This window comes from Genypterus blacodes, unplaced genomic scaffold, assembly GCF_046128005.1.
Source record: "Genypterus blacodes isolate CSIRO-AG114 ecotype Tasmania unplaced genomic scaffold, CSIRO-AGI_Gbla_v1 ptg000029l_1, whole genome shotgun sequence".
NCBI classification, from domain to species: Eukaryota; Metazoa; Chordata; class Actinopteri; order Ophidiiformes; family Ophidiidae; genus Genypterus; species Genypterus blacodes.
This window is the reverse complement of record NW_027466842.1, coordinates 6,254,817-6,279,695: the sequence shown is the minus strand read 5'-3', so window position 1 is coordinate 6,279,695 and position 24,879 is coordinate 6,254,817. Positions and strand designations below refer to the sequence as shown.

At 42.6% G+C, this 24,879-nt stretch overlaps 3 protein-coding genes across 5 annotated transcripts; 2 read left to right on the top strand and 1 right to left on the bottom strand.

The window, feature by feature from the left end:
* Nucleotides 1-354: 354 nt before the first annotated feature.
* On the bottom strand, nt 355-4,147 carry alg3 (ALG3 alpha-1,3- mannosyltransferase). Its single transcript, XM_076145128.1, has 9 exons — nt 3,937-4,147; nt 3,050-3,149; nt 2,822-2,969; nt 2,555-2,715; nt 2,296-2,416; nt 1,954-2,159; nt 1,603-1,678; nt 1,224-1,369; nt 355-1,107 (listed from the first exon to the last, which is right to left on the bottom strand). Exons 1-9 carry the CDS (start codon nt 4,118-4,120, stop codon nt 930-932), a joined length of 1,320 nt encoding a protein of 439 aa, XP_076001243.1. The 5' UTR covers nt 4,121-4,147; the 3' UTR covers nt 355-929.
* An 89-nt stretch (nt 4,148-4,236) lies between these two features.
* mul2 (mitochondrial E3 ubiquitin protein ligase 2) lies at nt 4,237-6,816 on the top strand. Of its 3 annotated transcripts, none has more exons than XM_076145145.1 (6): nt 4,237-4,258; nt 4,995-5,148; nt 5,300-5,387; nt 5,475-5,595; nt 5,887-6,118; nt 6,211-6,816. In XM_076145145.1, exons 2-6 carry the CDS (start codon nt 5,032-5,034, stop codon nt 6,709-6,711), a joined length of 1,059 nt encoding a protein of 352 aa, XP_076001260.1. In that variant the 5' UTR covers nt 4,237-4,258; nt 4,995-5,031; the 3' UTR covers nt 6,712-6,816. The 3 variants fall into 3 exon arrangements, with proteins under 3 accessions (XP_076001260.1, XP_076001259.1, XP_076001258.1); XM_076145144.1 differs by having other exon boundaries at nt 4,252-4,287; XM_076145143.1 differs by lacking the exon at nt 4,237-4,258 and having other exon boundaries at nt 4,338-5,148.
* Nucleotides 6,817-17,359: 10,543 nt separating this feature from the next.
* camk2n2a (calcium/calmodulin-dependent protein kinase II inhibitor 2a) lies at nt 17,360-19,100 on the top strand. Its single transcript, XM_076144992.1, has 2 exons — nt 17,360-17,930; nt 18,522-19,100. The coding sequence occupies exons 1-2, from the start codon at nt 17,408-17,410 to the stop codon at nt 18,590-18,592; spliced, it is 594 nt and encodes a 197-aa protein (XP_076001107.1). The 5' UTR covers nt 17,360-17,407; the 3' UTR covers nt 18,593-19,100.
* Nucleotides 19,101-24,879: the final 5,779 nt, after the last annotated feature.

The following is a 24,879-nucleotide window of genomic DNA, read 5'->3' as shown; positions in this document are numbered from 1 at the left end:
AGTGGCCTTTTATTATCAATATACTTAATGCAACCACAAGAATGCCTTTCTTCATTTCATGAGTCTATTTAGTTTACCTTTTTTAATTATTTGATAAATTCCACCAATCATTCCATCAAGTAATAAATGTACTGTAGCCATAATAAAAACACTGAAATTCAAAATCAAAACAGCATCCAAGTTCACTGTCATATCTGTTTAATATAAAATGTCACCTTTTGTTTCAGTCTGGTGCACTGTTCACAGTACAACTTCATACGTATTGATGAGTGTGTATTAAGCCACTCACAACAGATGATATCTATAATCAAACCAATAAATTAGAACTAAAACCTAACCATGATTGTCCACAGCTTAGTTCTACAAATCAAAGGAAAATTGTAAAACTAGTCAAGATGATTTTGGCCTTGTACAAAAGAATACTTTAATGTACAATCAATTCAAAGCTTTGGGTGGGTAAAGTTCAAGCTCCATGATGTTTTAATGACATTATCTTTTACTATACTGCTCTCTTAACACAGTAAACAAAGGTTTTAACCATGATCAAAGTAGATGAATCATGTGCAGAACATAATTTATCAAAACTAAGTAAAATTATGCCCTTTGTAACAAATTCTTAAGATATCTTTCAACACAGCACAACATTCACAATCTACTCTAGCAATGTACTTCAATTCCAATCATGTATATGAAATGAAACCTGAGAATCTGAGCTTATATTCTCCTTCATTCTCCACAACTGCATGTGATGAACACATACAAAGAAGGCGTCCCACACATCAACCTCCTTCACATTAAGCAGTGAGCTGACATGAGGAGCATCAGACAGCTCCTTTTTTTTTAAACTCTTTTTGTTTTTTTAAGGCTGTGTCCTTCTTCTGGGTTGAGGACGGAGGCTGATCAGACCACAGCTGCGTCAGGTCAGACTGTCAGTGGCGTTTGTCCTTAACGGATGCATCTTGTGTTTTGGCTGGGGCTGACGACAGGGGGGGAGGAAGCCACAGACAGAGGAGGATGACAACGTGACAGATGTGAAGGGCGGCCGAGCTGCTGTCTGTAGACGGGTAGGTGTTCCACGACAGCTCGATCAGACCCAGAATTAGGACCCTGTGTGAACATGATACACAGAGAGTTACCAGAACAAAGCGCTGAGCCTTTGCTGATCTACCATACTGTAGATTTTGCTCAGAGTAAAAACTAATACTGGTGTGGTTTCTTCTTACCTGAGCAGATGAGCCAGTTTCTCCACACCTCCACTCCAGAGCAGGAAAGGCAGCGTGTGGAAGTACCAGACATAGAACTGGTAGTGCAACGAACGGCTGAAGCACATGCCAATGAAGTTAGAGGTAAAAAGAATCAGAACTATCTGTGATCATCTGTTAAGGTCCGACCACGGAGCACAGGGAGGACATCTAGTCATTGATTGACTAATCACTATTTTGACATTTTTTCTCAATTTATGTTCTACTTTTCAGCAATTTAGAATTGACAGCAATAGTATAATTAATGCATCATTATCTCTAATGGTTCTTTGTTATGCATAATATGTTTGAAGCCACCATTCTAGTAGTAAACAGTCAGTTGGGTATGGAAAAGGATATGATCAACAGTGGTTTTCTGAGCAGGGGTTTTTCTCTTTGCTGGCTCCTGGAGGAGTTCGAGAATTCCGTCTCCAGGTCTGTTTAAAGAGAAACAATAATTATATTTATTTGACTGTAAGGACATCTTAACACACCCTGCAAGGGTCAGATGATTATGGTCAAATTTCAATGAAAGGCACACAATAAGCCATTTGTAAGCCATACTGATACTTTATGAAGGATTCACATCATACAAAGATTGTATGACGCACTATGCAGACTGACTGAGCCAATGCCTGCAGTGTGATGGAACACAATCTCATCTCCATCAATCCAGCCAACAGTGACGTTGGCACAGTCGTGTCTGTCTCACCTCTTCCACCGACGGAGGGCAAAGAGCAGCAGGGTGAGCAGGTGGGCAGCCAGCAGGAGCAAGTGGAAATTGCGATTCAAGAAGAGCCATTCTGGCAAGAAACGCCAGTTAACTGTCCACTTGAACATGAATTGACGGCCCAGATCAAAGGCCTGGCTGACATAGCCAACTGGGTTCTCCATCAGGAACGGGACACCCAGCAACAGCTGTGATAGTAAGAGAGATGAGTTCAGAGATGAGGTTCACCAATAATGAACAACATTGAACAATACAGTAAAAATGTGTCACCACATACTGAAGAACAGAATGGGAGATTAAATTGAGGAACACTTTGGAATCTACCTGTATGCCTGCACAGAGGGAAAGTTTAGGAATGGTCCTGACGAAACCAAACTCAGACAGGAGGAGGAAGAGAAGCCCGGGAGCAAAGAGAAGCACATTCATTTTCACAGACACTGCTAAACTGTCAGAAAAAGGGGGAGAATGAGTTGTAATTTCAATATATCACAGATGTCAAGCATACTGATAAGACATAAAGATGTATGAATAAGATACAGCATTTTCACATTAGAAGCCAAGATATCTCTGAGTCCATACTTGCCTGTAAAGGCCACAGCCAAGTGTCCAGTATCCATCCATAAAGAGGTTAACAGCCCCAAAGAGGAGCATCATGGCAACCGGATCATTAAACAGGCGCAGCACAAAGATGGAGTGGATCCGATAAGAGGCACAACACACAAAGAAGAAGACGTAGGGAGGAACCTGGACACATATATGGATGTGAACAAGTGAGTAAAGGGTATGCAGATGACGAACACATGTAGCATGATAACTGAGGCTTTTGCCACGTACGCAACCTCACACTTACCTTTTTAGTGCGATTGTATATCCTGAAGACCAGAAGCAGTGTGATGAGGTAGAAAGCAGCAAAGAGGTACTGGGCCAGACGGATGTTCACCCCATGGCTGGTGATGTAGTACAGAGCTGTGAAGATGTAGACAAATCCAGCTGGATACCTACGAGGAGAAAAGGAAAATAGAGAACTTAAACTGTGTGTGTGTGTTGAAGAGGCCTGCAGCACTGCTGTGAAACTCACACCAGGGGGCCTGTGTTCCCTTTGAGCTCTGTGTAGTCATAAGTCCCATTGATGACTCCTTCTACTTCATCCATGTAGGCCTCCCAGTCTATCTCTGTGTCTGCAATGTAGGACAAAAACCAACGATCGAGAGTGATTAAGAAGGTATGATTAATGATTCATTGCTGATTTTGTTTTATTTAATCTATACATTTTGAAGGTAACAAACATCCCTTGCATGTTAACAGAGCCTTAAAACAATAGTTAGCATTGTTTGAAGCACCGACCCATAAAGCTGAAATATTTTGCTTTATAAGTAAATAATTACTACTGAAACAGTTAATCAACTATTCAAAAGTGAAGTGATAGAAAATTAATAGATAAAATTTTAACAATAATTTCAGGGATTTAGGTGTTGAACACGTAACAAAGTTCAATGTTTGCGCTCAAAACAATATCTCTTTCATTTGACAGCAAAGTTAATCTAATATTACGTTTAGAGACATGAGTAGAGACTGGAAGCTTGTGCAGGGCATTTGTCACAATGTTTAATGGACATTTCATACAGTACATACCAGAGAAATAACAGACATAATAAATATCGAAACTATGATACGAAAATAATGTTAAACTTACACCTAACCTGAATAGTTTGTATTAAGCGGCACTGCCATTAACAACGTTACATGTTGCGGTACATAAAGCTTTAATATTAGCAACTTGTAAAATTAGAGAAGTCGTTGAACCCCCCCCGGGCTACACAGTGTGTGGTCATGCACGGACAGTAATTCCCGGTGACAGGTGGCAATAAGTAGGATAGCGTGCTATTGCTAGCTACTTAGCGTTTAGTTACGCTCGGAAATATGGCAAACCGCGACAGCATGCTAGCTAGCCGTGCAGCTACTTACATGCTACTTTCTGTATGACCCAAATATTGATCCCAATCTCCAAGAACCACAGAACAGAAACGACCAGTAACGTATACTCTGTTTTGAAAAGGACTAAATGCTTGTCCTGCCATAGAGCGTGGAGTTTTCCCCATAGTGGGGACGGAGGACCAGCAGACCTTTTCCGCACACCTCCGCCTGCCATCTCGGCGTAAATACGTGTATGAACTAGTGGTCGTACTGCGCATGTCAGAGACGCGAGTAGATCCTGTCACGTGACACAGGAACTACTATTTGCCCTCACTACCGGGGTCACGTGACGTAACTGAGCCAACTGTTCCGGGTATGCCAACCTCAAGGATCATCCTTTAGGTAAAGAAAGAATATACTATTAATCGCGTTTTAATAGAACTAGTTATTGTGGTTTATTAAATCTTACATGTATGGTCTGAATGCAAATATCAACATTGTCGTAGAGGTCACAGTGCGTCTTGGTGGCTCAGCAATATTAGGTAGCAGGTATTTTACCGAAATTGATCAGCAAATACGAGTGTTACAGATGAAGGAACGTTATGTTTTGGTTAGTTTGTATGCGTCGGCGGTTTGGTGCAGCGACTGCACTCATTGAAAACCGGAGTGTATTCATTTTGCTCAGGTTTTACTGTCATACCAGTCCCTTTACAATAAAGGGACGACAACAAGTCACAATGACACATCACCGTTTTGTCATTTAATGTTTACGATGTTGTGTCATTGTGACACATCATCATTTAATGTGAAGTTTACATTAAAGGACAAAACGATGATGTGTCATTGTGAACCCAAACGGGACAATCTGCAGTCACTACAAGCAAACACCAAAATCAGCAGGTCACAAGCTCATCTGGAAAATCGGTCAACCACTAAAGCAGTGAAGTGACCTCCTCAGACCTTTACCTGTTTTATTAACTGTAGTAACCATAGCCACAGTCTCTGCTGCTGATGTAACTGCATTTAACACAGTAAAGCATTATCTTTATTTTGCATGTAACTTGTTGAATACCTGTCCATGTAATGTGATTGCTTTGCTCAATGTGCAGGTCAGCTCCCAAGGAAACGATTGAAGACCCAAAGAGAATGGAGGAATTTCCTGTGACAAGTATTGAAGCAGTGTGTGTTGGGGCCAGTTTTGCCATCTCAGGCCTCTTCTACTATGTCTACTGGAAGAAGCGGAAGGCAATAGATAAACTCAGTGTAAGTAGGGGAGTTTACTTTGTATTTTATTTTACTGTTGTGGTATTTTTTTTCCATGTTCCAATTATAATGGATGACCATCCTGCACTGTGGTTTTCTATCCTTGGAGCCTGAAACCTTTGTTCATAAAGTCTGTTTCTTGTGTTGTCAGGATGCTCCACACTTGACCTTAGATGGAAAACTCAAAGACATTTTGGATGTTACTCCAGGAAAATGTTTGCAGTATGCTGTCATCGAAGGTAACTAGTCTTGTATGGCAACTTTAGTTTCGTCATTGATAAATGTGTAGATTTAATGCTGCTGTTTGTTTTTTCATGCATTTATAGGCACAGTGCAACCTATAGGAACACCTCTGAGGAGCCAATTCCAAGAAGAATGTGTTGGAGTGATTCAGAAATTCATGTTGCGAGAACACAAACTTGTGTGGAATGGCTTTGCACGCACTTGGTAAGAACTACATCAGGATAATTACACAGGACAAAATTACGATACAGCACAACAACACATCAATGGCCAATACAAATCTGTAACTTCATGTAGATTTGATGAGGCTTAAGAACCACATTTCAGGCAATGTTGCTGTGGATAATTAGTGTGAATTAAACCAAGAATTCATAATTCTTGGCTGTCCAGATAAAACAAAATTTTGGTGCATAAAATTTGAGGTCCCAAAATATGACACAATACCAGTGTCACATTTGACATTTCATCTTTATTAACCTCCACCACCTGCTGCAGGACAGACAGCGAGCGAGTCCTGTATCAGACTGTGAATTCAGCGCCATTCACGTTGGTGGGATTGGATGAGGCCAAAGTCCGGGTCCTTGGTCCCCTGGAGGCCTCCGGGTTACAAATGGAGATCACTCATGAGAAGTTCCACCAGGCCACTTTTGGATTCACAGACATGTTAGGACAATACCTAAGTGGTGAGAAACCGAAGGGGCAGCTGGAGACGGAGGAAATGCTTAAGGTCAGTCTTTTTGAGATACTAACTGGAAATTCTGTGTATCATCACTGGGCTAATGTAAATGCTGATGTTACAGAACTCCCTCCTTTTCCCAGGTGGGTTGTACTCTCACAGGTGTAGGCGAGCTGATACTGGACACAGATCGCACACTGGCACTTCGCCCCCCATCTGACGGCTCGGAATACTTCTTAACCGCCGCAGACTTCGACACCCTGCGAGCAGAGCAGGTGAGGGAGGCGGTGGCGTGGCAGGTGTTTGCATCGATCTTTGCTTTGGCGGGCGCGGCGGTCCTCTTCTGGGCGGGAAGACGCTACTACTGCAAGCTGAAGGTGCGCTGGGAGCAGGAGCGTCAGAGGCGGGAGTTTCAGACACTGCAGGGCGACGGCCCCAGATTGCGTACCGCGTCGGAGAGCTCAGAGGATGGAGGACCTGTAGAGAATTCTTGCGTGATATGCCTCAGTCAGCCACGGGAGTGTGTTCTGCTGAACTGTGGGCACGTGTGCTGCTGCCTACGCTGCTACCAGGCCCTTCCACAGCCCACCTGCCCCATATGTAGGCAAACCATTGATAGAGTGGTGCCCATCTACCAGGCCTGAAGGCAACTTTGTGACCCTGTGACCCTGTGACCTCAGTGAAACTGAAATCCGAGACAAGTTCTGTTTCCTGTGCCAGCTGTACACCACTAAACTGTTGCACTTACACTTTAGAACTAAAAAGGTAACCACTTGGAGGTAAAACACTAAACTTCTAAGGATTTTGAACTCTTTTAATAACATGTTCAAACCAATTAAGCAAACAAGTTGTGTTTCAGGCACTTTTCTTTTAACTCAAGTTGCATATGAGGAAAATTGGAGTGTACAATAGAGATTTGTTTTCCTGTATGTTTGTTCTGTGCCTTATTTGCTATTTCATATGGAGTGTTTGTAACAGACAGTGTTTCAGTGTCAACAAGCTAGCTTCATTTATGTAGATGGAATTTTGTTTGCAAAGAAACCAGCTTGTCGCTGATGAATTTATACATCAGAAGTGGGCCGGCCACCAAGCTAATTAAAGTTTGATTCTAACAAATCAAAACTTTGATGCTATCGTGAGGCGCAATATAAATAAATGTTTAAAAAAAATAATTCAATAAAAAATATCTGTTTCCTACAGTCCACTGTAAAAATATTCCTCCTGTTTTTAATTGGAGGAGCCTACTGTTTTTCTAATCTTGCATTGTGACAGAAACATTGAACAGGCCTGATATTCTCTTGCTCCCCTATGTCTACTATGTCACAGAAAGGGAGGAGAAGTTAACTTTAAAGTGTGTTCTCACTGTAAAAGTTATTCTCTTTTTTTACAAGAAGCCACCTAAAAACAGAAGAGCATAAGCACCAAAGAAGGTTTTGGCAAACTTCACCCCTCATTGGCTCAGCATCTAAAGCTGATATTTCGTGACCACAAGGTTGTGAGTTCAAGGCCCGTTGTGTGTGTGATAAGTATGTGTGTGAGAAAAATGGGACTTTGTCTTTACTTGATGTTTGATGGCCGCCCTCCTCCAGTTAAAAACAGGAGTAACAGTTTACACGTCAATGGTAACCAGCCATGTGGCTCACCATGATCAATACTGATACACAGAGCTTGAGGTTGTGGCTTTGATCCCTGGCCTTGCCTAATGTTATGGGCATACAGATTCTCAAAGTGCAGCTCAAAAGCAAAGAGTGAAAAGCCCACAGAGTCGCTGTCTGTATTAGATCTGTGGCGCACACGGTCAATGCTATACCTTGTGGGCTCTGGTGTTGCCATCAACCCAGTTCAATTCCGGGCTACCAGGGAGGGGCCTTCTTCCTCTCCATGTTTCCAGAGCTCTGTCAGGGGGTTTATGAAACAGAACACCATAACCAGCAGGCCTTTTCCTGAGGCTAAGCCGTCGAGAGGCTTGTCCTGGCTGCCCGAAAAATCTAAATGCTGAAAAACACTTGCTGTACCTACACCAGGTGTCTCCAACATGTCGCTCGCAAGCTACCAGTAGCTCGCCACCCGTTTCTGGGTAGCTTGCTTAAGGTTCAAAGAATACATACATTTGACAACACAGTCATTCTGTATGTGAAGATCCCACCGCCTGTGGCTCCTATAGACCTCTATCCCTATTAAATGCCGATGTTAAGATCTTAGCCAAAACGATCGCTCTTCGCTTGGAAAGAGCCCATATTAGACCACCCCCCCCCCCCCCCCCCCTCATTCTTGGACTCTTCCTTCTCAGCATGGCACCACAAAGGCATACAATATTTCCTTGACCTGTACTCGTCGGCAGTTTTAATAGCTTCTCCAATCGGTCAATTCAATATAGACTACCTGCTAACCAATTATTTAAGTACTTCCAAATCAGACACTTGCCTGCAGCAATTTCCAAAACTTCCCTTCCCCTCCCCCTCAACTCATGTGGGAAGACCTGCTAACGTTCAAGACACCACTAAGAGGGACCATCTCTGAGATCTATTGCCACATTCTGGACCTCAGGGACCTATCTAATTCTAAAACAGTGGCTGCCTGGGAGACTGAGCTTGAACTCCATCTAGACATAGACTGGTGGGACGAATTCATACGCAATCTACATACTGCCTCGTCCTGTGCTCATCTCGCTCTCATTCAGTTTAAGGTCGTACACAGGGTCCATTTTTCTAAATCCAGATTGGCCGAAACGTAGACAGACGTGGAGGACAAATGTAATAGATGTTTGAAGCCTCACTGTAACCTAAGCCACATGTTTTTTCTCTGCCCCAGGCTCCACAACTACTGATCCGGTCACTTCAACACATTGTCTACCATATGGGGAATGCAAGTTCAACCCTCCCCTCATATTGCCATCTTCGGCACCCCATATGACTCATGCCAATTTAACACCTCACAAAAGGAAATGGTCATGTTCACCACTCTCCTTGCTAGACGCCGCCTGCTCCTGCATTGGAAATCCCTTACCCCTCCCTCTATTTTTCAATGGCTGAAGGATATGATGTGTTTTCTTAAACTCGAGAAAATCAAGTAGACTATGAGGGGCCACACTGATAAGTTCTTTCAGAGATAGCAACCATTTCTCTCTTACTTCACAGATCTACAGGCTATGCCAGACCAGTGACTGAAAACCTGAACACCCAACACTTCCTTTTTATGTTTTCATTTTATGTCACATCCCAGGCGGGCCAGGACGGGGGATGCAGTTGTGTGACTGCGGGGTTGGGTTGAGTCTCTGGGTGGGATGTCCTCTCTTGTTTTTTTTTTGTTTTTTTGTTTCTCTCTTCTCTCCTTCTCTTTACCACAGCCTATCATGTGATTTGTAGTAGCCTACATTGCTGTTTGACATCATCCTGTAAACTGTATTTACCCTATGAGATCATCGCATCAACATCACTGATGCCATCCTGGACTCTGCGCCCACACTACTGTGCCATGTTGTCAAAACCTCCAGCGACTGTGGCTTCCGCCTTTTTCAATTTCAATCTACTTGTACCTCAAATTGCCTATTTTCTCTCTCTCTCTCTCTCTCTCTCTCTCTCTCTCTCTCTCTCTCTATCTCTCTCTCTCTCCTTTTCCCCCTCTTTCTGTATAAAAAATTATCTCCAAAATATCCTATAATTGTATGCGCAATGTCATGGAAAATGTTTGCTTCAATAAAAACAAATAGAAAAAATGAATAATGTAAAACATGAGCTCTCGGACATTTTTTATTTTGTCAAATCTCCTCTCAGAGGAAAAGGTTGGAGACCCCTGACCTACACCATTAGGGGGCAGTGCCAGGTCCTGTTTCCACCTCCATCCATTAGGGGACAGGCTTTTTCTGATCTGAGGCTACTGGACTTACCAGTAAGGGCGTTTCACCTCTCATCTGAAGGGTTTCTGCAGTTCTGACAGACCAGTGGGGATTCCTAGGATTTCACCTCATGGGGTCGCCTTTCTGCTGTTACAATGTTCATTAGAGGCTGAATGGTTGTTTGGTCTTGGGCAGGGATGAAGGAACAGGATCGTATGTGGGCGATAAGTGGTGTCGTAGAACTTTTCTTCTAACAAAGAACTTTTCACAAAGAATCAACTGTAAACTCTTTTGAAACCTACGACAGTCTTAACCTGTACATATGTATGAAGGTGCAGCCTCCCAATCTACCTTGAATCTACATTGTGCTTACTTGTGGACACATAAGGATTCATGATCATAATTGACAAGTCAATTGAAAAAATACAAAAATGTTTTATTAAAAGTGCAAGAAATCTGATGTTTAAATGTTTAATTCAACACACACATTACATGTACATATCAATCAATCAAATGCATCGAATCAGGACCGGTGGCGGTTAGAGCATCAGCGCGCGGTGCGTTGTGTCACGTTGCAAAAGGTGTTTAGGTGAACATACTAACTATATTGCAGTAACAAACCTGCAGAAGTTTGGATGAGATATTGTAGCTTAAACGGGACAAAAACGCGAAAAAGGTTTGGGATGTATCACAAGTGACACGACGTCGTAGCGCTCACGAAAGATTATTTTACCTGTTGCATTGGCAATTAGTACATTAAAATCCAGAAAAGCTAAAACAAAATGCTACCCATGCAAAAATATTATTGTATTGTAAAATGTATTTGAAAAATGCAACTCACACAAACCCATATCCTTGTGTGAACCGGGGAACTACACCTGAAAATCCTCATTTCTTGCCCTCATTCAACATGCAATGTTGCAATGTTTGTTTTGTGTTCATGTTTGATGATCTGAGTGTCGTGCTGGTGTGGCTGAAATGTGATTTTTTTTTGAGCTCTTGTTTTTTGTTTTTGGCGTGGACACTGTTAACTCTGGTCTTTAAACAATTCGCAATTCGCAATGGTTATTTATGGCCAATATAGTTGATATTATGCTGTTATTTCATAAACTAACTGTCCAACCTTTACACAGATGTCCTTGACAGGATACAAAACAAGTATGCATGTGCGTGTGTCAATACAAGGTGCACCAGTTGCCTCGACACTTGCCAGAAATAATGTTCAGGGATCCAGCATTTGTATTTGCATGCTTTTCGTTTCATTTACACAGAATCTGCATTTTTTTTTTCTTTTATCTGAATTTCCAAATTATAGAAGTGGGAGGGGGAATAAATAAATGGAATCATGAATAACTTCATGTCATTGTTGTTACTGACATAATTGACAACTATGGCATCATTCAAGATGTCATTATTGTCATGACGTCTTGCACACGTTTGAGAACCGTGCACGTGTGTTTTAAGTAGTGAAATGGCCGAAGTAAGAAGGTGAATTGAATACAATCTCATGAAATCCTCACTCCTTTAAGTCTTTGTCTTGCTCTCCAGCCTAAATTCTAGCCCCTAATTTGATCCAATGTGTCTGAATAACAGAAGCACAGAAACTGTCATCATGTCTGAAAGTTATCAAATGAAGTGACTCATAAAGCAAAACTTCTTTAGATCATCTGATGGAGATCAGTTGGATCAGGGAGTGAGTGGATGAGTCAAGATGTTCTGCCTATCTGATGACAGCTGTTTGATCAAATGGCTGACACTTCTCTCAAACAATAGGGAAGCAGTTGAGGTCTGAATACATATGAGAGTTTCTTCGCAGGACTCTTGAGATGATATGAATTAATGATGCTTCTTTCCTGTAGGTACATCTGTTGACAGCACCTGCCATCTGAAAAGACTTGAGCGTAGTGAATCATCGCATTTACTATTTCTGTCATCTCTTTAACAAGCGGAGAGGAGAGAGAGTGGCAGATAGATGAAAAAACACCTCCAGACTTCCACAGTAACACAGATTGGTGAAAAACTAATAGGGACGTGTTGGTTTGGGGACGTGGAGGAGACACGGGGGAGTTTGGAATGAAGCACCAGGTCTGAGTGGGGTTGAGAAAGGAGCAGGTGAAGGGGGGGGCAGAGGCTCTCATAAATCTTCCTCAGCGGTCATAAGGGCTCACTCTGACAAGTTCTTCATGAGCTCTCTGGGCAGAGCAACAGCTGTGGCTCAAACTCATTACTGAACCACTCGCAGACCTCTCAGACCACCAAACTGTGCTCACTCAATTGCTCATTTCAGGTCAATTCCATAATTAAGAGGATGATAAGACATTACAATGATGATGTAATGGGGTTGTGTACTGTTTTTTTAAATGCAGAATTCATGCTGAATTATCTCAAACATGAAGAAAATGTTTTGTCCTCACTGTATGTTACTTTTGACAAAACTGTTTCTGCCACTAGTTGTCCATTGTCCTTCACTTTGGACTGAAAATTTAAATTGACACTCATGGTGGAGTGGATGCCACGTAATCCATTGTGAGAGCTGAATAACAGTTAGTGTGATGTGATCATCCTTTAATCGGCTGTGCTTCTGTGAGTGAGTTACCTCATGTTATTTGTTCGAAGAAAGAAATCTGGAAGACATTATAGGGAACAACCCTGGTCGAGACTTGGGTGAAATTTATTAGAAGCGAAAGTGAAGGTGAAGTTGAAATAGTCACAATAAGTGTCAAACCTCTGTCCAAGATTACCTTAAACACCATAAAGGTGTCTTGCAGTATCATTGAAACTGTACGTCATAATTCACTAAAACGAATAAGACAGCGCATTCCATTTATAGATTCCATGGGCGCTGTGGGCTACTATGTGGCTCTGGACACTAGAGGGCAACAAGAACAACCACAGCCAGTATGGATTTCACTTCTGTTTAACTATGCAAATACAAACTCAATTGGCTAATTTGAATCAATAAGCAGGCAAAATATGACACAATAATGTCAATATGCATGTTGTCAGCATTCACTGGACTCAGTAAATAATACTGAAAAGGAGGTTTGTTGTCATAGTAGCAGAACAAACAGCAGACAGAGCCAAATGGTGTAGGATTCTGCAGCAAAAGCTTCTCTAAATCTGGACAGGATATGACCTTGTGTGTGGTGCCACTGACAGGGGAGAGGATGACAGCAGACAGCGGGAGGAAGAAACTCTCAGATGCTGCATCTCTAGAGAGAGAGAGAGCGAGAGAGAAGGAGAGGGAAAGAGAGATAGAGAATGGCCACAGCATGCTGGCCCCCCTGCGATAATTACTGCTGTCACCCATCTGCCTTTAACATGTTGGGAAACGTGTGAGAAGTGACCTACTTCTTAAATTGCACCGTGACTGCAGAGCTTCTCTGCTCATCATCAAACCAAACCGCCCCTCCCTGATGAGAGCAAGTGGGGGATAAATCACAGTAGTCACATTTAAAGATTTTCCTTCAGTCTGTGCAGATTTCTGTGTATTCATAGAGCGCCATCTGCCCAGAATGACATAATACTTCTCAATGGGGGAGCGTTTCAAACTCAATTCCATTCTTTATTTTTGGACTAGCCTGCATCTGCACTCTCTATTAGTAATTAACTGAAACACATTTTGCTTTAAAATGCCCTGTGGCGTTAACAGGCATTGGACCACTTCTGATTACAGCTTTGGCCTCTCCTGTAATTAAGAGGAGGAGTCGGGTGAGGGAGGAAGAGCGTGCAGCTGCGTACTGTACCTTCAGAGACCCATTCTGCCGCAGACTACAGCTGTGAGTGCTTCTGTGTCAGCTGTGTGCTTGCCGATCCAAAGGGCAGGGACACTGCCAATGTCCCCACCATCTACTGGAGGATGTTTATGCAGAATAACAAACAGCATTAATCTTCATGATGACACACTCAGTATACTTTCAGTGATACGCCCATGACTGCAGATGGTGTCTGTCTATCCTCTAATTACACACAAAGGATGCACAAAGTGCCTGGATATGTCTGTGTCCTTGTCCCCTCCCTTAGATGTTCAGCTTTCCACACGCACATGCACACGGACATTCACACACACACACACACACACACACACACACACACACACACACACACACACAAATAAACACAAACAGGGAATTGATTTTGGATCTTGGCTCTTAGCTTATCATTGGTGTTTTTCCTGGGTAAGTGCTCCTGAAGGAGGAACACAGCATGTACGTACAAGGTGTGTGTGTGTGTGTGTGTGTGTGTGTGTGTGTGTGTGTGTGTGTGTGTGTGTGTGTGTAAGCTCAGCAGCGGTTGGTCTGCTGTAGGAAAGAGACGGGGAGGGGGTGAGTGACTCAGCGTTGAGTGATTCATTTGTAATTGGAGGCAGTGTTTCAAGAGCATACACTTGTGTGCACGCAGAGGTGTATACACGCACGCACGCACGCACGCACGCACGCACGCACGCACGCACGCACGCACGCACGCACGCACGCACGCACGCACGCACGCACGCACTTAAGAATGGGTGCCCTTGTCATAGACGACGGGACTGATTTTGGGACCCTGATCTTTTAGAGGTGCTGCCTGCTACAAAAGTAGAGCGAGAAGAAAGGGAGACAGAGAGGGAATGATCACAGCATGTGGACTGAAACGAGTGTGAGAGGATCAATTGAAGCAGAAACAAACAAAAAGAAGAGCGGTTGCACTTCATCCTGATAGATTGATGTTATATAAGACAGAACCAGACCATACAACACCAGAAGCAGACCATACAACACATGCATAGGGTTTGGGTTAAATAGCCGACTAGAGCGCGCAGCTGCACCTGGCAACATGGACGGCACCAGGTCACATTTTTCCTCATGGCCTGTAACTGTGTTGCCAGCTGATGACATCATGTGAAATCCCTGGCCCTCACATGAACCCCGCCGCATGAGTCAACGGCTTGTTTGGTGACGGCTAGAGGCGGCAGTTTATTGGCCTCAAAGGTCGTTTGTGATTCATCCCTGAGGAATCATACTGGAATGAAGCGGCAGACTTATGATCTTTGACAAACTATAGCCTCACATAGTGTGAAAGGTCAATGTCAGATATGTTTGGAGTCAAGCATTTTCATTATACAGTATGATTAATCATTCCTAGCATTTATGTTGGGTGTTGCCCAGCTCATTATGGTTTTCAGATTGAATACATTTACATTTAGAAGGTGCCTACATTTTGACTTCTTATGCCAGGGCTTTGTGCCAGGCCTGCCCCTAAATAGCCATTTAGGTAGTTTTTTCCACCTCTAAAGTTGTTGGCAGTGTGTATTCTTAGTGCAGCCCTCCTCCATAAACTGGTCGTTAACAGGCATTCTGTCAGGACACAGTAAGTATGTTTTACAGAGGGCTGCATGTGCCACATTTCTGTGGGCAGCCAGCAGGCAGAAGCTTGCTGAGAGTCTGCGGCTGATCTGTCTCATCCTGGAGGAGAAACAGAACACTGCTGATCCCACCACTGTCAGCTGTTCACTCTCTCCCGCCAGCTATGCTGACTGGCTGCCCAGCAGAGCAGCTAAGCAAAGGAACGTTGCATTTTACACAACTACAAGGGTACGACATGTTTATAGCGGCAAAAGGCTGACCAGCTGGACCTAGTACAAAATATAAAAAATGGGTTTTGTCCAATTATAAGCATTAGATCTTAGTTAATCATATTAGCTTATATGGCAGACTATGGGAGAGGAGTGGATGCTGAAATAGAATTAATACAACATTTGAGCACCTAAAAATACACATTCATTATAAAAACTCTGTCCATGGTGCTGAACTTATTTTTGCTGACACACATAGCCAGGACAATATTGTGTTTGGGGACAAGGAAAAATTCAATTTATGAATTTGTTTGTTTACAGACAATCTACATTATGGATTATTGTTTTCACGGAGTGTTAACACGTAAGTGTTAACAAGTGTTACAAATTGGCAGCTTGACAGTTTCATGGCCGTCTCCCATGTGCAGATGGGACGGTCTGGCTTTATGTTTGAGTGCTGGGTTCTGTGATTTGTAACAGCAATTGTCAAGTCTAACAGAATGAAAAGCATGGATGACCTTTTCTAAATCATCTTTTGGTGAAAACAGTGTCAATCCATATCATAATGAAAGGGCTGGTTGGGTTTAAGGGGCCAAATGAAACAATCATAGAGTTATTTCGTTTTTATTTTAACTAAAACTGTTCAATGGTTCTATTAGGTTTCTAAGGATTATACAGCTGTGTCTGATCTGCATAACAGTAGAACTGAATATGACCCAAGGAGAGCAACTACAGTGAAAAGAAGGTTTGATCTAAGACACAGGTGTCAAACATTGTACATTGTCCATTAACTACATTTCCCACAACACATGTCGATTTTGTGACCCACGAAGTGACGGCATCCCGACATTAAGACGCAACGTTTCCACATTGCCGTCAGATCAGCGTCGGATTAGCGATTCACGAAGGTGATCTTCCGAGGATAGATTCTCGGATATTTAAGTAAATCATTGTTTCATGTTATCTCCGTCTGTGAACTGCTTTCTGTGCCTTACGATCTTCTCAAATCGATGTTCTTGATCAATTTGCTCTCCCCAGCTTTCCACAGCAGTATCCAACTCGCTCTTTTACGTTCATTTCCAGCTTGGTACTTGCTGCGTGTGTGTTCTGGCAATGTTTTTGGACATTTTGCCTTTTACTTCTCTTATTCATTCAAATTTCTCGCCACAAAGCAAGCACATTATTATTTATTATTACTATTACTAATCTCCTATATTGTTGTCAGTGAAAGCAAATTGTAATTGTCCAGGCAGAATTAAACTCTCTGTTCCTCCAAGACTTTTTTGGAGTTATCCATGGATAGTGAGTCAGTTCAGTTCACATTACAGTTGTGGAAATGTATGTACATTTAAAATCATTTCTAGATCTTGACAAGTTGTTTTATATATACCTTATTCTTAGTATTGTTTATTGTTGTAATTGCACTTTTTTTTCTTCATAAATTTCTGGTTGTTCATAACAAATTTTGTAAAAAGATAGTCAAATAAAAGTAAACATTTGCAATATGAACTTGTACCTCTTTGCACTAAAACAAAGGGAAAACTTGGAGTTGTCCATTGATAGGTTATTATGCTTTATGTTTATGTATACTATGTTTTTATGTCAGGGGTACATCTTCTCTCCAACGTGTAACATATAAAACCTCATGATATAAATACAGTGATGCATTTAACACAGAACTAGAAGGATACTATATAAATATGAGTGTTATGTGTCGTAATATAATAAAAGGAGCTGCATTAGATAACTGTGTCCACTTAAGGATCCACCTTATAAGGATCTACTTTGCCAAGTGCGCATCTTCCTCCACTCCTGCGATTACACTTTCCGCCTGTTGGTGTCACTCTTGCTCCTCTAGCACTCGGAGTCCCCAAAACCACACGAACAAACACACACACACAGAGACACACACACGCACACACACACACGCGCGCGTTTCAAACCCGGATGGATGACTTCACCGTTCTGCCTGGGTTTCCTTTATGATCCCGGGATCTCCCACTTCCCTCACCAGACATCAGCCAGCAACACAGGAGAACACAGCTCCCTCTCTCTCTCTCGCTCTCTCTTCCTCTCTCTCTACCTGCAGCTGCAACACATCCACAGACCACAGAGAGACCCCCACCGTCACTCGACCATCCACATCCACCTTATACCCCCCCAAAGGCTCCCGGCAAGGACAACCGCAACTACCACTAAAAAAAAAGAGGGATCTTGCTCCATCCTGCTGTTTATTCACCACTTTACTCAAGAATATTCTTTGGAACAATTCGATTCTTTTGTTCCATCTCTCCGCCGTACCACAATGTCCGAGGTGCTGCCATACAACGAGGGGAAAATGAACGGCTACGGGGCGGACAGCGAGGTCAGTCAGATGTCCTTTAGCTGCGGACTGCAGGACACAAACGCCTTTTTCTCTGCGTCGCAGGCGAAAAGACCCCCGAAGCTCGGACAAATCGGCCGAGCCAAGCGAGGTAAATACATGATGGCTTAAATGAATGATTGGCACTTGTCACAATAACTGACACACACACACACACACACACACACACACACACACACACACACACACACACACTGACACTATACACACGTAGAACAAAACATGAATAATCGTGATATACGTTCCTCCTGGGATTGCTAATCTGATCTGATCACTTTGATCCAAATCCGAATATTGCTATGATAATGGTTGATATTGGAGATTTCCGTGGTTTGCTCTGGCTGTTTAGAGACATTTTATTGCAAAGATGCATCCTCCCGCACCCATCAAACAATAGGCTTAAACCTGGATCAGCCTGACTAGTCGCCATTACTGAGAGTGTGTTGTGTTCAAATGCGCGCACGTTGTGTTTGGGGATTTACTGTGATGTTCATGTATCGATATATTTACTTATATCTGAACTGCAGTTAGATTTCAGCATTTTCACTCATTTCAATGCGCTACCACCTACAAAGAAGACAAAAGACCACATTACTTATTATATATTCATGATAAGACTCAGTGATGATTGTTTGTCATAGAGTCAGTAAACATCCTCTCCCCTTGTTTTCTCTCCCCTCAGTGGTCATCGAGGACGACCGAATAGACGAGGTCCTGCAGGGGATGACAGACAAGTCGTCTCCCGGTGTTTAAACGTGAGCGAAGACCTGCAGACTTTTTAATTTTGATCACCGATTTAAAGCACTTGTCGGCTGTGCATGTTCGAGGATTGCAGGAGAAGCGACGAGACGCACGAAGCGAGGACGAGATGAGAAATCGACTGGCAAAGGAAGGAGGGAAAATGGAGAAGGCGTTTGGAAGAGTTGAGAGGGGGCGATGAAGGAAGGAAGGAAGGAAGGAAGGAAGGAAGGAAGGAAGGATGGAGAGACTCTGGAAAAATGAGCGAGATTTATCATGGGATTGCTGGCAATTCTCCAAACGAATCCCGATTTTAAACTACTGCTGCTCAGCAAGATGTTGAGATGGCGGACACCTGCTCTGTATCTCAACCTCTGCTGACTGTAAAGATGGATGAACTCGTCATCACTTCATCTCTTTCTTTCCAAAAGCGCTGTAAGCAACAAAAACACTGCAAACCGGAGGCTGAACCCAAACCCCTGTTTCAATAATAAGTTGTACAGTAGGTAGCTTAAGCTGTCATGTCAGCCCCCCCCCCCCCCCCCCCCCCCCCCCTCCCCCTCCCCCGCCCCCCACGCTTTGCTTTGTTGATTTAGTCGGCGGCGGTGCGGTCATGGGAGCTGTTCCTTTCAGCACTGAGCCAATGCATTCCTGTTGCTGTTGCTTTTTAAAAAACAGACCAACCAAACTTTTATGTCTACTACATAGAGGAGACCTATAGTATGTCAAACATATATCCGAGGACGGTGCAATGTTAATAATTTCCTTAGTATAACCCTGTTTGTTTTGGCCCCCAAACCTTCAAAGGTATCAGGCCGCAGACTGAAGAGGACCCTGCTCCTCTTCCTCTTACCCCTCAGAGGTGAAGGGTGCAGGTTGGCCCCTGCATGTAGCTCAAACTGTTCTTTTTCCTGCCTTTTTCCTTTTTCTGCATTTTCAATTCTCTAATGTGGATAGAGGCCAGCAGAGATGTGGAGATTGTAGTAAATATTTAACATAATAGTCATGAAATTGATGGGAAAAGAAAAGAGTTGTGTTTTCTTTGATTTGATTCTTTTCATTTTAAAAGTCGTCGTGTTATGTCTTCTATAAATTAATACTCAACTTTTTTCTCCATCTCTTTGCATGAACTTTCACTCTGGTGCCACCACTCTCTTACCCTGGCACGCTTCTTTTTAACAAAATTCATATTTGTATTTTTATATCTAAATATTTGTTATTTAAATGATATGCTAGTCCAGGGGTGTCAAACTCGTTTTAGTTCGGGGCCAGATTCAGCCAAATTTAAACTCAAGTGGGCCGGATTAGTAAAATCATAGCATTATAACCCATAAATGGAAACCTCCAAGTTTGCCCTTTGTTTTAGTGCAAAGAGGTACACGTTCAAATTGCAAATCTTTACTTTTATTTAACTATCTTGTTACAAAACTTATTATGAACAACCTGAAATATCTTAAGTAAAACAAGTGCGATCACAACAATAAACAACAATAACAATAAGGTATATATAAAACAACTTGTCAAGATCTAGAAATGATTTTAAATGTACATACATTTCCACAACAGCTTCCAGAACACACACGCAGCATTTACTGAAAAGTAGCAAGCTGGAAATGAATGTAAAAGAGCGATTTGGATACTGCTTTGGAAAGCTGGGGAGAGCAAATCGAACAAGAACATCGATTTGAGAAGATCGTAAGGCACAGAAAGCCGTTCACAGACAGAGATTACATGAAACAATGATTTACTAAAATATCCGAGAATCTATCTTCGGAAACTCACCTTCGTGAATCGCTGATCCGACCCTGATCTGACCCAGATTCGGCCCGCGGGCCATGAGTTTGACACCTGTTTGCTAGTCTATCGTCTTACAATTCATCAACAAAAATATTTCTACTTCAGAGAGGATATACAGGATGAGACTGAGATTTGGTTGACTGGTCTTATTCTATATCGAGGCTTGGAGGTTTTTTAAAGACTAACTGAATGTGTCTGGGGTTTTTGCACACATCAATGTTAAACTATTATTAAGAAATCGTATACTGTGACTTAAGCGTCGTTGATGAATTTGTTAGAAAATGGCAGTTTTAGAGTTTATTGCACTGTTTACAAGTATCCTCGAATAACACGTTGTTATTTGACCGATTTTGGACATTACAGTTCTGTTTTTTTAATTTAGTTTATTTTGTAACATTACTTCAAAGAAACTGGATATGGTTTGTTGTGCATGAAACCTTAATATTTTCAATAATGAAACATTGTTTTATGAAGCAAAAAAGCAACAAAAATGTCATGACATTCTAAGAATGAGTCATTGTATATTATGATGCCATTTTCACTGTATTTGGTGAATTAATAAATGGTGAAAGAACATGTAAATGTGATTCTATGGCTTTTCCCTCATGACCTTCTCCCTTGAAATAATTACTTAAAGATGGGACAAAACAAACACCCATGGGTGACATTAACACACCGAGCACATAACCTTCCCTCATCACTAAACAGGTTACAGTCTCTACTGAGCAAAGAGAACATACAGTACATTCAGGTTAGCCGAAGCAATTGAAAGCAAAAGGACTCTGGCTCAGACCTATATTACCTCGATACGTGGAAATGCTGATCCTAAATTAAAGAGTGAAGGAGCAGTGATCCATCTGTTAAGCTGTTAAACAGCTCTGTGCTAGCTTAGACTAGTGAATCCTTTGAACCAGCGACCCCGGGGAGCCTGGCCTCTCTGTCATCTATCACAGTCTGGCCCGTGGTGCCATGACTCTCACATGAACTGAACCATAGCAGGATGTGAAAGCAGTCAGACGAACCAGCCTCTTGTACAAAAACACCCAAAATCAAACCTGCAGGGAATTATGTGGTATATTTGATGTAACTGCGAAAAAACAGCAAATGCATAATGATCAATTTCATTGAAATTGCAATACATTTCTAAAAATATCTACAGCATAAGATCATATTTATAAAAAAAAAATATTTCTGACAACAATAGAACAACAACAATGGCTGCACTTCAGCATCATAAGAGAGCAACAACAAAGCACCAGCAACATTCTCATCAGAGTTTATCGACTGTCCTGAAAACATCACCAGCGGGTTGAATGAACACACAGTGCTATTGATCATGTTTGTAGTTGATGATGACTTGTCTATTTGACAGTGTGTGCAGCAGTGTGTGTGTGTGTGTGTGTGTGAGAGAGAGAGAAAGGAGGAGGAGGAGGAGTGGTTGGCATTGACAGTTACAGTTTCACAGTAATGGGTTAGCTCTGGACGGCCGGAACCGGACTGAAATATTTGGTCAGACACTCTCATCTCCTGGCTGTAATGAGTGCGACAGAGGCCACGTGGGTCTCTGGAGCCTATTTGTCAAAGTCCAACTTCAGTGTTAATAAGTGTTTGATTTGATTTAAGCATGGAGAAGCTTATAAAACATGCCTGCAAAGAATATGAAAGGCAACAAATCTAACAATATCTGACATAAGATTACAGACATCAGATATTATAATATACAGTTTATACTCATCTGTGCAATATATGCTTAGAATGCACTGTGGCCATTTCCTTCTTGTATTGCATTGTGGGACAATAGTCTGGCAACATCAGTGTGAATGCAGCAAACATGCAGCTCTCAGCTACAATGAGGATTTGGTGCAGCGCAACTTAAATTTGGTCAACAAATTGCAGCTTTGAAGGTCAGAGGTCATTATGAGACTGTTAGTTGGAGCAGTAGGTGTAAGTCAGGATCGCCTTTGCCCGCTGTGCTGTGACCTGGCAGATGGGCTGCTAGAGAACGCCACAATGGGGTCAACACAGACATGCAGTACACGCCTCCCAAATGGATATTCACTGTGTAACACACACACACACACACGAAAACTGGGTGGGAAAAAAACAAGGCAAACACGCAGGCATTTGTGTGTGCAAAGCGAGCAAATGCTACAGCAGCAGCAGCAGCAGTAGACACGGTGTAAATGTTAAGTGTGACCTCTCCCTGCTTTGTTACCACTCAGACACAAAACACACAGCTTAAGCGAGTGTGTCGTGGGGGACAAGGGCTTTGATCTGTCCCTCCACTTTTCCCTCCTCCTGAGTGGACGCTCATTAATATTCCACCTCCAGTTACATAATCCCCCCATACAGTATATTATGCCATTATGGTGCCGCAGGGGAGAGGGACAGATATGCTGCACAGTGATGGCAGTGCTTCCTCATGGCTCTAATGCAGACTGACATCCATTGACAGGAAGAACTGTGCTTCCCCCTCTATACAGTGTGTATGGCTGTCAATACCCACTGGCATGACAAACAGTGATTGGCAGCAAAATCACAAAGACATAAAGCGTTGTATGGAATATAATGGATTCTTGGTGTAAACTCCCCATCATCTGATCAAAGTAGACAATTAATCATTATAATTGTTGCTGCGGTTTATTGAAGTATTGTCAATTCCGTTTTGGTTACAGAATAATCCACAATAATGGCACTGGATTTATGCATTTGGGACACTTACACAGCGGCCACTTTATTAGGTACACGCCAAGACAATCTGTTACAAGAGCCCGGCGATGAATCATTTCTTAGTGTTCTGCTTTTGTTGACACAGTGTCGAGACTGCAGCTCATAAACACACAGCAGTGCTATGTAGCCTTCACCATCGCCCTCGTATACTACACTATGCAACCCCAACAACAACAGCTCTGAGGTCTAGATGATGCAGACGGAGAATGTGCGGGGATGAGAGGTGGAACAATTGTGAGATGGACAGAGAGGCGAGAGAGATGGAGAGGCATTCAGCATGCAGTATGCTGCTGTTGTTGCTGCCCTTGACCAACAGAGCACGGAGGACAATTAGCAGCAGGAGAGAGAGAATACTAACTCGCTCGCTCGCTGCACACACAAACACACTGCGGTCTGCAAACACACCGCCCGACTCGGACACATGGATAACACAGGTGATCAGGAGATTTGGATGTTTTTGAGGAAACCTCTACGGCTAAGGTGTCAAACTCGAGTGGGCCGCGAATGCAAAATAAACTTCTTTGCCGCTTTTAAGCGTACATTGTCTATAAACTACATTTCCCACAACGCATGTCGATTTTATGACCCGCGAAGTGACGGCATCCCGACATTAAAATGCAGCGTTTCCACATCAGCGTCGGTTCAGCGATTCACGAAGGTGAGTTTCCGAGGATAGATTCTCAGATATTTTTGTAAATCATTGTCTCATGTAATCCCCGTCTGTTAAAGGCTTTCTGTGCCTTACGATCATCTCAAATCGATGTTCTTGTTCTATTTGCTCTCCCCAGCTTTCCACAGCTTTCCACATACTATACATAAATAAAAGTAAACATTTGCAATATGAACTTGTACCTCTTTGCACTAAAACAAAGGGAAAACTTGGAGTTGTCCATTTTTAGGTTATTATGCTATGATTTTACTAAATCCGGCCCACTTGAGTTTAAATTGGGCTGAATCTGGTCCAGAACTAAAACAAGTTTGACACCCCGGCTCTATGGTCTGCGTCCGTCTCTCTGCTTATGTATCTTAAAGCCGGTCTAGCTGGAGGAAGTTGAGACATTTAAGTGCTGCAGAAATGAAATGGAAACATTTACACAAAGCTTAGGGGCCAAATGGAGCAGTGATTGTTGCTCTGATGCTTTTTTACACTCACAAGCAGATCTTGTTGGCACAGAAGCCGCCGACTATCATCCATCCACCCAGACAGATGAATCCATCAGTGGCTTTTTATGTCCCAGCCAAAGGCCAAAGCCTCGATTGTCAATATCAAACCTACTGCACACTTAAGACTTACATAAGCACCCTCCTGTCATCCATGCTGCCAGGCCCAATAGGTGCCAGGCTGTTTACCTTCCAGCTCAGCTCGGCTTGAGCATTGCTGTCATTCGTCGCCATCGAAACGAGATAACAGCCAAACTATCTAATAGGGAGACAATGGAAGGGTGTGAGAGCGGATACATGGGGGAGTGTGTGAGGCCGCCATTCCACTCCCAGGTTTTCGTAAAAATCCCCTTTTAATATCCCACTAAGACAAACGTTAGTGTAATTTCACTCTCACCTCTGCACTAATAAGGCGCCGTGGCAACCGCATCATGTAAGTTAAACAAACTGCCACGTTACACCGGTAGAGAATTGTGGAAAGAAAAAGGAGCCCGATGAAAAATAATACACCTTTTTTTTCTCCAGGGTCTTAAAAATAGGCGGTAATTAGATCTCAGTGGAGAATTAAAAATAAATGATTTCTACTTTATTAATGTGGTCGCCTCCCCCTCCCC

Bases quoted from the DNA above. Each gene is read 5' to 3' on its own strand.
- alg3 (XM_076145128.1), bottom strand. From the start codon at position 4,120: ATGGCAGGCGGAGGTGTGCGGAAAAGGTCTGCTGGTCCTCCGTCCCCA. The intron at 2,970-3,049 runs GTGAGTTTCACA...TTCTCCTCGTAG, and splicing joins GGGAACACAGGCCCCCTGGT to GTATCCAGCTGGATTTGTCT. The intron at 2,160-2,295 runs GTAGATTCCAAA...TTACTATCACAG, and splicing joins CCCTCTGTGCAGGCATACAG to CTGTTGCTGGGTGTCCCGTT.
- mul2 (XM_076145143.1), top strand. From the start codon at position 4,987: ATGTGCAGGTCAGCTCCCAAGGAAACGATTGAAGACCCAAAGAGAATG. The intron at 5,388-5,474 runs GTAACTAGTCTT...ATGCATTTATAG, and splicing joins GCAGTATGCTGTCATCGAAG to GCACAGTGCAACCTATAGGA. The intron at 6,119-6,210 runs GTCAGTCTTTTT...TCCTTTTCCCAG, and splicing joins AGACGGAGGAAATGCTTAAG to GTGGGTTGTACTCTCACAGG.
- camk2n2a (XM_076144992.1), top strand. From the start codon at position 17,408: ATGACTTCACCGTTCTGCCTGGGTTTCCTTTATGATCCCGGGATCTCC. The intron at 17,931-18,521 runs GTAAATACATGA...CTCTCCCCTCAG, and splicing joins AATCGGCCGAGCCAAGCGAG to TGGTCATCGAGGACGACCGA.